Source organism: Nycticebus coucang, chromosome 12, assembly GCF_027406575.1.
Source record: "Nycticebus coucang isolate mNycCou1 chromosome 12, mNycCou1.pri, whole genome shotgun sequence".
NCBI classification, from domain to species: domain Eukaryota; kingdom Metazoa; phylum Chordata; class Mammalia; order Primates; family Lorisidae; genus Nycticebus; species Nycticebus coucang.
Window position 1 is genome coordinate 16,099,206 of NC_069791.1, and position 12,450 is coordinate 16,111,655.

General features: G+C 50.7%; 1 protein-coding gene across 2 annotated transcripts; it reads right to left on the minus strand.

Moving 5' to 3' along the window:
• Positions 1–220: 220 nt before the first annotated feature.
• GPD1 (glycerol-3-phosphate dehydrogenase 1) lies at positions 221–8,093 on the minus strand. Of its 2 annotated transcripts, none has more exons than XM_053557094.1 (8): positions 7,525–8,093; positions 6,847–7,024; positions 5,923–6,063; positions 5,188–5,326; positions 4,842–4,954; positions 3,431–3,556; positions 2,837–2,943; positions 221–1,564 (listed from the first exon to the last, which is right to left on the minus strand). In XM_053557094.1, the coding sequence occupies exons 1-8, from the start codon at positions 7,629–7,631 to the stop codon at positions 1,468–1,470; spliced, it is 1,008 nt and encodes a 335-aa protein (XP_053413069.1). In that variant the 5' UTR covers positions 7,632–8,093; the 3' UTR covers positions 221–1,467. The 2 variants fall into 2 exon arrangements, with proteins under 2 accessions (XP_053413069.1, XP_053413068.1); XM_053557093.1 differs by having other exon boundaries at positions 3,431–3,664; positions 7,525–8,072.
• Positions 8,094–12,450: the final 4,357 nt, after the last annotated feature.

Genomic DNA, 12,450 nt, shown 5'->3' on the forward strand with positions numbered 1-12,450 from the left:
GGTTAACATAACGCTGCCAGAGCCACAGTGTGCCAGGTGCTGCCACACAGGAAGCTGAGACCCCTGCTGGACCTGGACACAGGAGCCTCCCAGGCCCTCGGGGACTATTTATAGCTGAGGGCTTAGGTTGCTGACCCATGACATTCCCCGCTGCCACCCATTCTGGAACAAGGCCAGTGCAAAGCACACTCTCCTCCTTCCCTCCCTCCCTCTTTGCTGCTCTTCTCTCACCCCTGGGAGTAGGCTGGTTTTTATTTTCTTCCTCCTCTTTGAGTTTCTCACTGCTGAATTGTTGATGGGAACAACACCTTGGGGGGGGGCCTCATTACGCATAGGAGAGCTGGCCTTGGGCTATTAGGACCCACCAACATGGGAACCTGCTTACTTTTCCCACCTCTGCCCACTCTGGCCACCTGGCCTCCAGATGCCAGGTGCTGATTAGCTTCCCTGGCCAGTCTGGGGCAGGTGAGAAAAAGGTACACAGGATTGAGAGGATGAAGAAGACAGTCAGGGATGTCCTCTGGGGAGATCGCAGCAGGAGGAGCCCAGCTGACACCTCCCCCAGCTAGAGCTACTGAGAAGAGAAGCAGGGCAAATACAAAGGTCACAGGGAGCCTAGTGATCTTAGCCTACTTTGAAAAACTGTAGTTCTGTCAGCAGATTAAGTTCCTGCTCCCCAAAGAGGGTGCTGGTGGGGAGGGTGAGGGAAGGCTAGGAAAGGTCACATGGGGTAGGAGGAACTGGCAAAGAACCAGGAACCAAGAAGTCCCTGGGGGTAATGGCAAGCCACAAGGCCAGAGATGCCAGCATGGCAGCAACTCTGGTGCCAGAGTAGCCTGGGGGAGGGGCAAAGGATGACCAGAGGTTTCTGAGGACGCAGGTGTTGCTAGGAGAAGCTAGAAGGGGGGGTGTTTGAGATCTCTGTATTTTGTTAACAAACATTGAGATCTATTGAAGCTGTGGGGGCCTGGCAGAGATCATTCAAGGGGTCCCTGGGTCCTATGTCAGCTCAAAAGCCCAAACCTCTCCCTGAAGCCCTTGCCTCATCCCTCCTGTGGCTCAAGTATTTCTTTAGCCATTTAACAGGATCCCTGTGTGAGGGAGGAACCAGTAGCCCCTGCACTGATGTCCTCTATCCCCACTGTCCCCCATATATATACACCTGAAGCAGGAAGCACTGAGGCTTGATTCTACCCCTCCCAGAGGACAGGAAGAAAGCTCCACATCTGGACAGGGACATGGCAGCTCCATTTCTGACAAGATGTGGTAGCAGGAGACTGCAGGCTGCTTGGCAGTTCAGGACCTCCAGGTGCAGAGCTGGGGCCCCACAGCCTCCTGTCCTCCAAAGAAAAGCTGAGAAGATTCTGTTCCATGCGGAGTCCTGGAGAGTCTGGTGACGGGGTTCCCCAAGTTTCTGCCAGTCTCCATTGGGGTAAAGAAGCTGCCTGGGCTGGGCCCTGGCTCCACTCACAAATGTTCTGGATGGTTCTGCAGGCAGCGGATGAATTCACCCACTGGCTGGCCCTCATAGCACACTTTGTACACAGCCATGAACAGAGGGAACCTAGAGTGGAGAGGGAAAGTCTCAATTTAGGCTTCTATTTCTGGTCTACCCTCTACCCACATCCCCAAACCCCCATTCACTGCCTAACCCTCCAAGCCCCTACCCTCCCACTTGGAGCTCAGGCAGACTCTGGCTCTGAGAGTTTCTACCTGCTAAGAGTCTGAACTCCCTAGACTTGGGTTTTAGGATCAGGTTGCTAATTACCCTGCTCCTAAACATGTTGAACTTGCCTACATGATTCCTTGGCTTGAATTTTTGTTCCAGTTGGGCAACCCGCATAACCACTCTGAGCCTCAGTGTCATCAACCATAAATTGGGACCAACACAACAAAGTTGTGAAGATATGATTGTGTATAATGAGGATATGATTATTTATTATATGAAAGTACCAATAAATGCCAATTTCTTCCTTCCTATCCTTTTGCTCAACTGCCCCTTTCCAGGAGGCTTTACCCAGACCAGGCATGAGCTGATCTTTGGAAATTGTTTCATATGCTTTTGTAGGATTTTTTTTTTTGAGACAGAGTCTCAAGCTGTCAGCCTGGGTAGAGTGTTGTGGCATCACAGCTCACAGCAACCTCAAACTCTTGGGCTCCTCTTGCCTCAGCCTCCCAAGTAGCTGGGACTACAGGTACCTGCCACAACGCCCGGCTATTTTTCTTGTTGTTGCAGTTGTCATTGTTGTTTTAGCTGGCCTGGGCTGGGTTCGAACCCTTCAGCCTCAGTTTATGTGGCTGGCGCCCTACCCACTGAGCTATAGGCTCTGCCTTTTCTAGGATTCTTTCCCAGACCCAACAGAGCTCTGCTCTGATTAGCCCAGTCACCCCTGCTGTCTTGGTGCTCCCTGAAAAGGAGCACCTTGAAGCAGAGCCCATCCTTCTTATACCTCAGCACCCAAGACAGAAAGGTTAGCCTTGGGGGAGAGACTCAGACTAGGGGTGATAGACAGAGAGGCGGAACAGTGAGATAAGCTTATTCTGCTGCCTCAGCTCCAACCCCTGGAGCAGAGGACAAAAAGGAAAGGACGCAGAGGGATGCAAGTAATGTAGTGTAAAGAGCACTAGACTGGAAGGAGTTCAAAGACCATGAACTAGCCAGGGGACAGTGGGCATACCAGACTCATTCCAAGCTCTAGACTCTTTGCCTGCAACTTAAGGTAACATTCCCCTCCCTTTCCATTTCACGGATGTAGAGGATTCAGGAAGATGACAAACAGGGAGAACACTTCTGGTTGTGGCTTCCTCTACCAGTGGGGCCATGGCTAGAACTTACTTGTCCACCAGGCCCTTGTGCTGGAGGATGCTGTGTAGCTCCCGGGCCGTCTGGGGCCCCTGCAGCTTCTGTCCATTCAGCATCTCTTTCTCCAACTGCTCAATGGACTGTGCAGAAAACAGGATGAGCGGAGGGAAATAGGAGAGAAGGGTTCTCAGTATGAGGTGGGAAGTCTGGGGCTCGGATGGGAGGTGGGGTCGTGGGTGGAAAGAAGGGGTAGGAATATTCACAGTAGTCTTTTTTTTTTTTGAGACAGAGTCTGACTATGTCGCCCTTGATAGACTGCCATGGCGTCACAGCTCACAGCAACCTCAAACTCTTCTCTTGCCTCAGCCTCCCAAGTAGCTGTGACTAAAGGCACCACCACAATGCCCGGCTACTTTTTTCTTGCAGTTGTCATTGTTGTTTAGCAGGCCCAGGCCAGGTTCGAACTTTCCTGCCTCAGTGTATGTGGCCGGCACCCTAACCACTGAGCTATGGGCACCGACCCAATAATAGTATTAATGTTTGTGTTCAAGAGATGCCTCCCACTGAGCACCTCTATGTTGACACCTACAGGGCCCACACTCTGTTCTTCTTTCTCCCAGAGCTCACCTTTCCTGTACAGGCAAAGGCTTCAGCGACCTTGCGGTTTCGCCCTCCATAACAGGTAGTTATGAGGTCCGCAACACCGCAGCTCTCCAAGAAGGTGGCAGAGGACACAGGGCCACTGCAGAAGAGCTTGGCAAAGGCGATCATCTCCATGAGTCCCAGCCGGATCACTGCTGCCTTGGTGTTGTCACCAAAGCCCAGGCCATCACAGAAGCCAGCTCCTACGGCCACTATATTCTTGGGGGAGTAGAGGTCATAGGTGAGAAAGGACCCTCCCTCTTACAGACCCCAGTGGAGCTCTCCGCACCTGCCTCATGCTCTTTATATCAGCTATGACACACCCTCTGCATGAGTGAAGTCTAATGTATGTGCTCCCAAAGTATTTCCACCTCTGGGTTTTCCCACTTTTTAAAACCCAGCCCAGACCTTCGTAAGGACATTTTCTGAAAGCACTCTTCTTTTCAGCTGGCCTTCCCATCCATCCACAACAATTATTTTTTTTGGAGGGGAGAGACAGAGCCTCAAGCTGTCACCCTGGGTAGAGTGCCGTGGCATCACTGCTCACAGCAACCTCCAGCTCCTGGGCTTAAGCAATTCTCTTGCCTCGGCCTCCCAAGTAGCTGGGACTGCAGGCACCCACCACAACACCCGGCTATTTTTTGGTTGTAGTTATCATTTTTGTTGGGCAGGCTTGGGCTGGATTCAAACCTGCCAACTCTGGTGTATGTGGCTGGTGCCTTAGCCACTTGAGCTACAGGCACCAAGCCTTTTTGTTTTGTTTTGTTTTGTTTTTGAGACAGAGTCTTACTATGTCTCCCTTGGTAGAATGCAGTGGCATCACAGCTCACAGCAACCTCAAACTCTTGGGGTTAAGTTATTCTTTTGCCTCAGCCTCCCAAGTAACTGGGACTATGGGTGCCCACCACAACACCCAGCTATTTCTATTTTTTTTGTTGCAGTTGTCATTGTTGTTTAGCTGGCCTGGGCCAGGTTCAAACCTGCCAGCCTGGGTGTGTGTGGCCAGCACCCTACCCACTGAGCTACGGGCACGGCCCACCTCCACAACAATGCTAAAGCCCTCACGTCTATACTTCTTCAGGATCCATAGTTCTGACCATCAGTCTGTCTGAGTGTCTTGGCTGTCTTGCTTCCCATTAGCCTGCACATCCCCTGGGATAGTAATGTTCCCCAAGGGACTAAAGGGGGAAAGGAAGTAGGGGTCTAATGTCTGATGTGAGTAATCCGCAGGCCTGAATGACCTTGGCCTTGCTTCTGCAGTTCTTCCTGTGTGTATGGGACTTGTTGGGAAAGGGGAGCAACTGCTCTGGAATGAGTTCCAGCACCTCCCAGAGCTAAGCTGGCCTTCCTTTAGGATCTTCTTCCTACCCCTTAGCTGCTTCTGTGCCCTTCTCACCTTTAAGGCCCCACAGATCTCGACTGTATCCACCTCTTGCACCACTGTGATACGGAAATTGGGTGTTTGCAACAGTTCTTTCAGAACTTGTCCCTGGGCTGGGTCCTTGCAACCTAAAGTAGGGAAGGGACAAGGCTTTGAAGAGGGACTCTTGAACTGTTCTTCCCCTAAGCAGGACCTGCAGCCCCTTCCCTGGGGGTGCCCCAACCTCCCTTTCCTCTGATGCTTGGGTCTTCTTCCTTTACCTGCCTTATAGGAAGGAGACAGCTAAATGAGGTTGGAAGAGAGTATGGGGAGGGGATGCAGCTAGAGCTGCCTGTGTATGTGGGTGGTAGGGGGCTCTCACCAATGGTTGTCTCACAGAACTTCTCATCAGCCACCTCGCTGGCAATGTTGGCCCCCATCAGCACACTCATTGGGATACCAAGGCGCTCCCCAATCACTTCAGAGATGAGCTTCAGCCCATTGGGGCCCTCGTCTATCCCCTGGGCATAGGATGAAGCTCAGGCCAGGTGCCCTTTATGTCCAACTGAAGGCTTCCACCCAGAATTCCTGCTCCTTCCAAATCCACTGATCATGATTGTCCCTCCCAGAAGTCCTGCCCATCCAACCCAGCTAAAACTTGCCGTGAGGAGGGTGGACAGCATGTGGAAAACTCACCTGCCACATACCTTTGACCTTCCTCTCCAAAGCAATGTATTCCCTCCATGTCCCTAGACAACCCTCTCCTGACTACAGCAAACACACTTCCATTCAGTGATGTCAGTGCTCCAAACCAACTTCCCTTTCACACTCCTCAAACCATCCACTTCTCATATCCCCCAGGCATCCCTCTGTACCTCCCAAACTCCCCGAAGAAGTCACTGGCCTTCAGACCAATCTCTCATCGACTTTCCCTCCAGCTTCCCTTCCAGCAGCCCCAGCCTCTGACTGCTGTCTATACCCTCTCACGGTCAATTCCTCTCTCTTCTCTGGGAAACTCTTGGCCTAAATCTGCCATTTCATGTTCTCTTTGCTGGACCCTCCTCAAACCCCATAACAGTTGCACCCTCCCAAACCCACATCAGGGTGTCCCTGGCACCTTAATAAGAGATATGCCAATGGCGTTTGCCTTCAGGTGGCCCTTGAGCTGGTCACAGATCTTGCCAATGAACTGATGGGGCACCACAAAGATCAGGATGTCAGCATCCTCTGCAGCCTGGACCACATCTGGAACAGCCACCTGTGGGGGTGACCGGATATTCATAGGCCTGGCAGATCTCTCCTAGCCCCTGTGGAACCCCATTCAGGATGTCTAGAAGCCAAAGAGTGGGGATGGTGTGGGAGAAGGAAGGGTAGTTTGGGACTGAGCTTAGAGAACAAGACACTCTATTCCCTCCCCCAGCCATCATCACTTCTCACTCCAGCTGTCCTGGGCTTTTGAGGACGAGAAACCTCCTCTCAGAATTTCTGTCCTTTGGCTGTGATACAGTGAAGGAGGTCAAAGGTGGCCAGAGCTTGGCAGAAGGAAGAGGCCAAGTGAGATTTCATCACCCTGCTCCCTAGGGCTGGCAGCTGGGAAGGGACGGCTCCAGTCTTTCTGCTCTCCCCTGCTCCCCCTCTCCAGGTAGAGAGAGCTGCAGGGATTTGACCAAAGACCATAAGTCCAAGGAGCAGCCACGTTGATAAACCCAGTGAATGAGTAACAGGATTAGAGCCTGCGGCAGGCACTACCTGGATCCCAAGTCTGGGAGCCTAGTCTTTGGTTGCCAAGGAGACAGGCTTCTTTTCAAGTCCCTTCCCCACCCACCCATCTGGAAGCCTGTTAAGTGGAGGAGGTTATGTTCAAGTTCTCCTCAGTCCCTGGCAGTGTCTAGAGCAGTCCTCCTAAGATGCTTCCCAAGTCCAGCTGGCACCTAAAGCAGCCCCCTCTCAGCAGGAGGCACCTCTTTCGTAAGGTCCATGCTCCTGGTTCTCCCTCCCTCTGCTTCCTTCTCTCCTTTCCTTGCAAGGTTTTAGGGCTCACCACATTTGGGGGCAGCTTGTGCCCTGGCAGGTATTTGACATTCTCATGCTGTCTGTTGATGATCTCCGTCAGTTTTTTGCCTCCAATATCTTCCTCAAACACCCACATGGTCACCCGTGGGTCAAAGTGTGCCAGCTGGACTGCATTGCCACCCACAATCTTGGCAATGGCAGAGCCCCTGGCAGGAGGGAGAGCATAGAAAAACGGAGTGAGGGAGGGAACAACAGCAGGGCTTGGGGCAGTGCCCATCTCAGCATCTCACAGCAGTCTGCCAGATTATTTACTCCCATTGTCTGTGCCATTTCTACTGGCACAGTGTGTCCCCAGTGACATAGCAATAGAAAGGAGACTCGGTCCACCTCACCCTTTGCTGCTAGAGAATAGGGCCAGACTTCTGGTCTCTCCCCCGACCCCCACCCCAAGCGATTTTCAAAGAGTGCATCCCTGGAGACTCGTCTAAGGGAAACAGGTGCAGCTGCCCAGGCAGGCAGGAGCCAGGAGTGGCCTGGGCACTGTCTGTCCTGCGCCTATAGGCACAGACGACAGCAGCGGGGGCCAAACAGGAACCTGAGGGCATTTCCTACCCACTCTCTGCCTCCTACACACCAAACCTCCCTCTTAGCCCCTCTGTACTTGGGAGGACCCACCTTTCCCCCACATCCCTTAACAGTCACTTACCAGTTTCCAGAGCCTACAATGCAGACTTTCTTGCCAGCCATGGTTCTGCTTCTCTGCCCATGCAGGTTCAGTGCTACGCTCCTCAGCTCTTCTGCTGGTAGAAGCATTTAACTCTGCTACACGTGGGTGCAGCCAAGCCCCGCCTCCCAGGGGTGGGTAGGGAGGCTGGCGCCCAGGGAGATAGAGTCTGGCAGGGCCAGGAAAAGGGGAGAAAAGGGTAGAGACCAGGCTCAGCTTCTCCTGAGTTTACCAGCTGACAGTGCTGGCAAGCGTCTTCTCTTGGCCCCAGCCCAGTTCCCCACCTCCCTCCTCACCATGGTCTCCTTTGAGATCTGCCAAGAAAATAGCCTAGAGGCTCGGGGCCTGTGGCTCAAGTGGCTAAGGCACCAGCCACATACACCTGAGCTGGTGGGTTCGAATCCAGCCCGGGCCCTCCAAACAACAATGACAGCTGCAACCAAAAATATAGCCAGGCGTTGTGGCTGGCGCCTGTGGTCCCAGCTACTTGGGAGGCTGAGGCAAGAGAATCGCTTACGCCCAGAAGTTGGAGGTTGCTGTGAGCTGTGATGCCATAGTACTCTACCCAGGGCAACAGCTGGAGGCTCTGTCTCAAACAAAAAAAAAGAAGATAGCCTAGATAGGGGCCAGCCTTATACACCGAGGGTGGCGGGTTCAAACTTGGTCCTGGCCAAACTGCAACAAAAAAACAGCTGGGTGTTGTGGCGGGCGCCTATAGTCCTAGCTACTCAGGAGGCTGAGGCAAGAGAATCTCCTAAGCCCAAGAGCTAGAGGTTGCTGTGAGCTGTGATGCCACCGCACTCCACCGAGGGTGACAAAGTGAGACTCTGTTTCTATAAAAAAACAAAAAAGCCCAGATAAGGAGCGAGCGACCAGTTCCCCTCACTCCCGTCTGTCCCCCAGCACTGAAATAAATTATAGTTAGCCTTAGTAACTAGGGGAATGCTTTCTTTTCAGAGATGGGAATCCTCTTCCCTGGGCACATACCCTTTCAGGATGACCCCAAATAATGCTGTAGATTTTTCCTTTAGTGGCTCCACACTAGCTCCACTGTATGTGTGAGATAGAGGCTCACTTTTAAAGGTAAGACCACACAAGGCCTGGTGCAGTGGCTCAAGCCTTTAATCCTAGCATTTTGGGAGGCTGAGGTAGAAGGATACCTTGAGTTCAGGAGTTTGAGACGAACCTGAACAAAAGCAAGATCCCTTCTCTACTAAAAATACAAAAATTAGGCTGGGCATGATGGCTCATACCTGTAATCCTAGCACTCTGGGAGGTCAAGGAGGGTGGATTCCTTGAGTTCATGGGTTTGAGACCAGCCTGAGCAACAGCAAGACCCTATCTTATTAAAAATACAAAAACTGAGGCAAGACCATTACTTGAGCTCAAGAGTTGGAGGTTGCTGTGAGCTATGACAATGCCATTGCATCTACCCAGGGCGATAGCTTGAGACTCTGTCTCAAAAAACAAAAACAAAAATTAGCTGAGTAGGCCGAGTATGGTGGCTCATGCCTGCAATCTTAGCACTCTGGGAGACTGAGGAGGGTGGATAGCCTGAGCTCCCAGGTTTGAGACCAGCCTGAGCCAGAGTGAGACCTCTCTAAAAAAATAGCCAAGCATGTGGCGGGCACCTGTAGTCCCAGCTACTCAGGAGGCTGAGGCAAAAGAATCGCTTGAGCCCAAGAGTTAGAGGTTGCTGTGTGCTATGATGCTACAGCACTCCACCGAGGGCAACAAAGTAAGCCTCTGTCTCAAAAAAAAAAAAAAATTTAGCTGGGCATTGTGGCAGGAGCCTGTAGTCCCAGCTAGGAGGCTGAAGCAGGAAGCTCAGCCAAAGGTGGCCTCAAGCAATCTCCCCTCCTTGGCCTCCCTGAGTGCTAGGATTACTTTTATCCAGGAGTTTGAGGTTGCTATAAGCTATGACACCACAGCACAACTATAGCCCAGGTGACAGAGACTGTCTTTTTTTTTTTTTTTTTGGAGACAGAGTCTTACTATGTTGCCCTCGGTACAGTGCCGTGGTGTCACAGCTCACAACAACCTCAAATTTGGGGGCTTAAGCAATTCTCTTACCTCAGCCTCCCAGTAGCTAGGATTACAGGCACCTGCCACAATACCTGGCTATTTTTGTTGTTGTTGTTGTTATTGTTGTCACTGTTGTTTAGGAGGCCCAGGCCGTTCAAACCCACCAGCCCTGGTGCATGTGAATGGCACTCTAACCACTGAGATACAGGTGCAGAGCCAGAGACTATGTCTTTTTAAAAAAGCAAGCCCGGGCATGGTGACTCATGCCTGTAATCCTAACATTTTTGGAGGCCAAAGTGGAGGATCCCTTGAGCTCAGGATTTCAAGACCAGCCTAAGCAAAAGTAAGACCCCCCCCCCTACTAAAAATAGAAAAACTAGGCTGGGCACAGTGGCTCACGCCTGTAATCCTAGCACTCTGGAAAGCTGAAGCAGGTAGATTGCCTGAGCTCATGGGTTCGAGACCAGCCTTAGTAAGAGCATGACCCTAGTCTCTAAAAAAAGAAAAATAGTCGGGCATTGTGGCGGGCACCTGTAGTCCCAGCTACTTAAGGAGGCTGAGGCAAGAGAATTGCCTAAGCCCAAGAGCTGGAGGATGCTGTAAGTTGTGACGCCACAGCACCCCACCAAGGGTGACAAAGTGAGACTCTGTCTCTAAAAACAAACAACAAAAAACACCAACAAAAACACATGAGAGGTGAGATCCTACTTTGAGGACAACCCAGCTCAAGGGTAAGAAAAGAGCACAGGAGACTCATCTTGGTCACCCACAGTGGTCATCTCAGGAACTCACCAATGGGCCTCTCCTTACCTCAGACAATCCCCACCAGAGTATCTTCTAGGGCGGCTAGTAAACTTCAGAATGAGAGGACTCAGGATTATGGCCCACAATTCTTTTGTAGATTCTGGGCTTAAGGAAGCAGACAGGAGAGAATAGGAGGCAGGCAGTGTACACTCTCCTTAAGGGGCTCTGAACCTACTTCAGTTTGTTCTCATGGGTTTCCAAGTTACTGAACAAGAGGCTTCTTCAGGTTAATGGCTAGTTTGCAGAGGCCAGAAAGGGGAAGGGAGGCAGGACCTGGGGCACGTGTTTGAGAAACTTGGGCAGCTATATCCTCTAAAGCCTTGTGGTCTCAGGTACCTTAATGGGTGTAAGTATGGGAGTAAATATGAAGAGAATAGAAGAAACACATTCAGCAGTTCAGGGCTCTACTTGCCCAAGCCATCTGACTAAGAGAGTTCTGGTTTCCAGGCTGATGTGGAGAGTAAAGCAAGAGGCTGCTAACACTGTGCACCTTGGCCTAGAGGGCATACACCACTGAGTGCTCACGTGCTGATCTCCTGGCCAGGCAAACTGCTACGTGGGTGTCATGATCTCAATGAACTGTTGCTGGCCAGCAATTGGTAATAAGCACTGGGCTAGAGGGGAGTCTGTGTGCAATAAATAGGTAAGGGTAAATGAGCAGGAGGTTAAGACTCTAGGAGAAATGTTTTTCTAAGTTCCAGGACTGCCTAGGAAAAGCCCACCATATTCTCCTTCTATGGTCAGGGAGTTCCCATAAGGGAAACATACATGAAATCAGTGGTTGGCTGCTTTCCTCAGAACAAAGTTATATGTAATACAGCCAGCCTCCCACGACTGCTCCTTTATTGCACTGGTACTGACAGAAAAGCACCAGGGCCAGGCTACCAGCTGAGAGCACTGATTACGGGTGACGAAGAGAAAGGAGGCTTCTGTCTCTGGCACGTATTATGGGAAGCCAAAGAATGAATGTTTATGCATAAAATAACCCTCTTGTTTTTGCCTAAATGCTTCCCTCTCTCATTTTGCCCCTATAATCATTTTAGGTAGTGTGGAGACAAAGAATTTGCTCATTTATACAGGAACAAAGAGGGTGCAAGAGATTCAGAATTGGCTCATCATAGGAGGTTATCTGTATCACTAAAGCTCTTTTCCCAAGAGCAAACTGTAGATTATTTGCTTGAAATTAATAATAGCTCATCAGCCATTCATTACACATGTAATTAGCCTGGGTAAAAACAGATGCCATTTCAATGTCCTTGACATCAATTTGCTCCTCTCTAGTATCACCCCAAAACACTCTTTTGCTTTCCCTTCTCAAGTCTCTAAACCTCCAAGTTCTAGACTGGGAGCAGCAGTTGTGTTTTGGTAGATTTGATTGCATATACCAAACAGGCGATACTAGAGCATCCCCATCCATGGAAACAAAGGGTAATTGTATTTTTGTTTTTTTTTTTTTTGTAGAGACAGAGTCTCACTTTGTCATCCTTGGTACAGTGTGGTGGCATCACAACTCACAGCAACCTCACCTCACCTAGGCTTAGGTGATTTTCTTGCCTCAGCCTCCCGAGTAGCTGTACAGGTGCCTGCCACAACAGCCCAGCTTTTTTTTTTTTGCAGTTTTTTGCCGGGGCTGGGTTTGAACCCGCCACCTCTGGCATATGGGACTGGCACCCTACTCCTTTGAGCCACAGGGGCCACCCCAGTAATTGGTTTTTTTTTTTTTTTTTTAGTCCCCTGAGGGGATGCACTGTTCTTGGAAGTACTGCAATACCAGGCCGATGGGTAGAGTGGATGGAGCAAACTCTTATTACAGAGGATAATTTTTAAATTACAACTTTGGAACGTGGTCGAATTTGTCTCACATTTTAAACCCATCTTGGATAACGGCACAAAGAAAAGTAATGAGGCACCAAGTAGGAAAGAGACAGAACCGCAATAGAGTTTCAAGCATTTGTTAAATAATCACTCCTGAGTAGTCTTCCAAACTACCAAGGAAGGTCTGGTTGTCTATAATACGGTAACAAAGCACTCCCAGGCTGGTCTTAAGAACTGAACACTTGGTTAGGTGCCTGTGGCTCA

Bases quoted from the DNA above. Each gene is read 5' to 3' on its own strand.
- GPD1 (XM_053557093.1), bottom strand. From the start codon at position 7,631: ATGCTTCTACCAGCAGAAGAGCTGAGGAGCGTAGCACTGAACCTGCAT. The intron at 6,064-6,846 runs GTGAGCCCTAAA...TCACCCCCACAG, and splicing joins ACAAGCTGCCCCCAAATGTG to GTGGCTGTTCCAGATGTGGT. The intron at 1,565-2,836 runs GTAAGTTCTAGC...TCTCCACTCTAG, and splicing joins CACAAGGGCCTGGTGGACAA to GTTCCCTCTGTTCATGGCTG.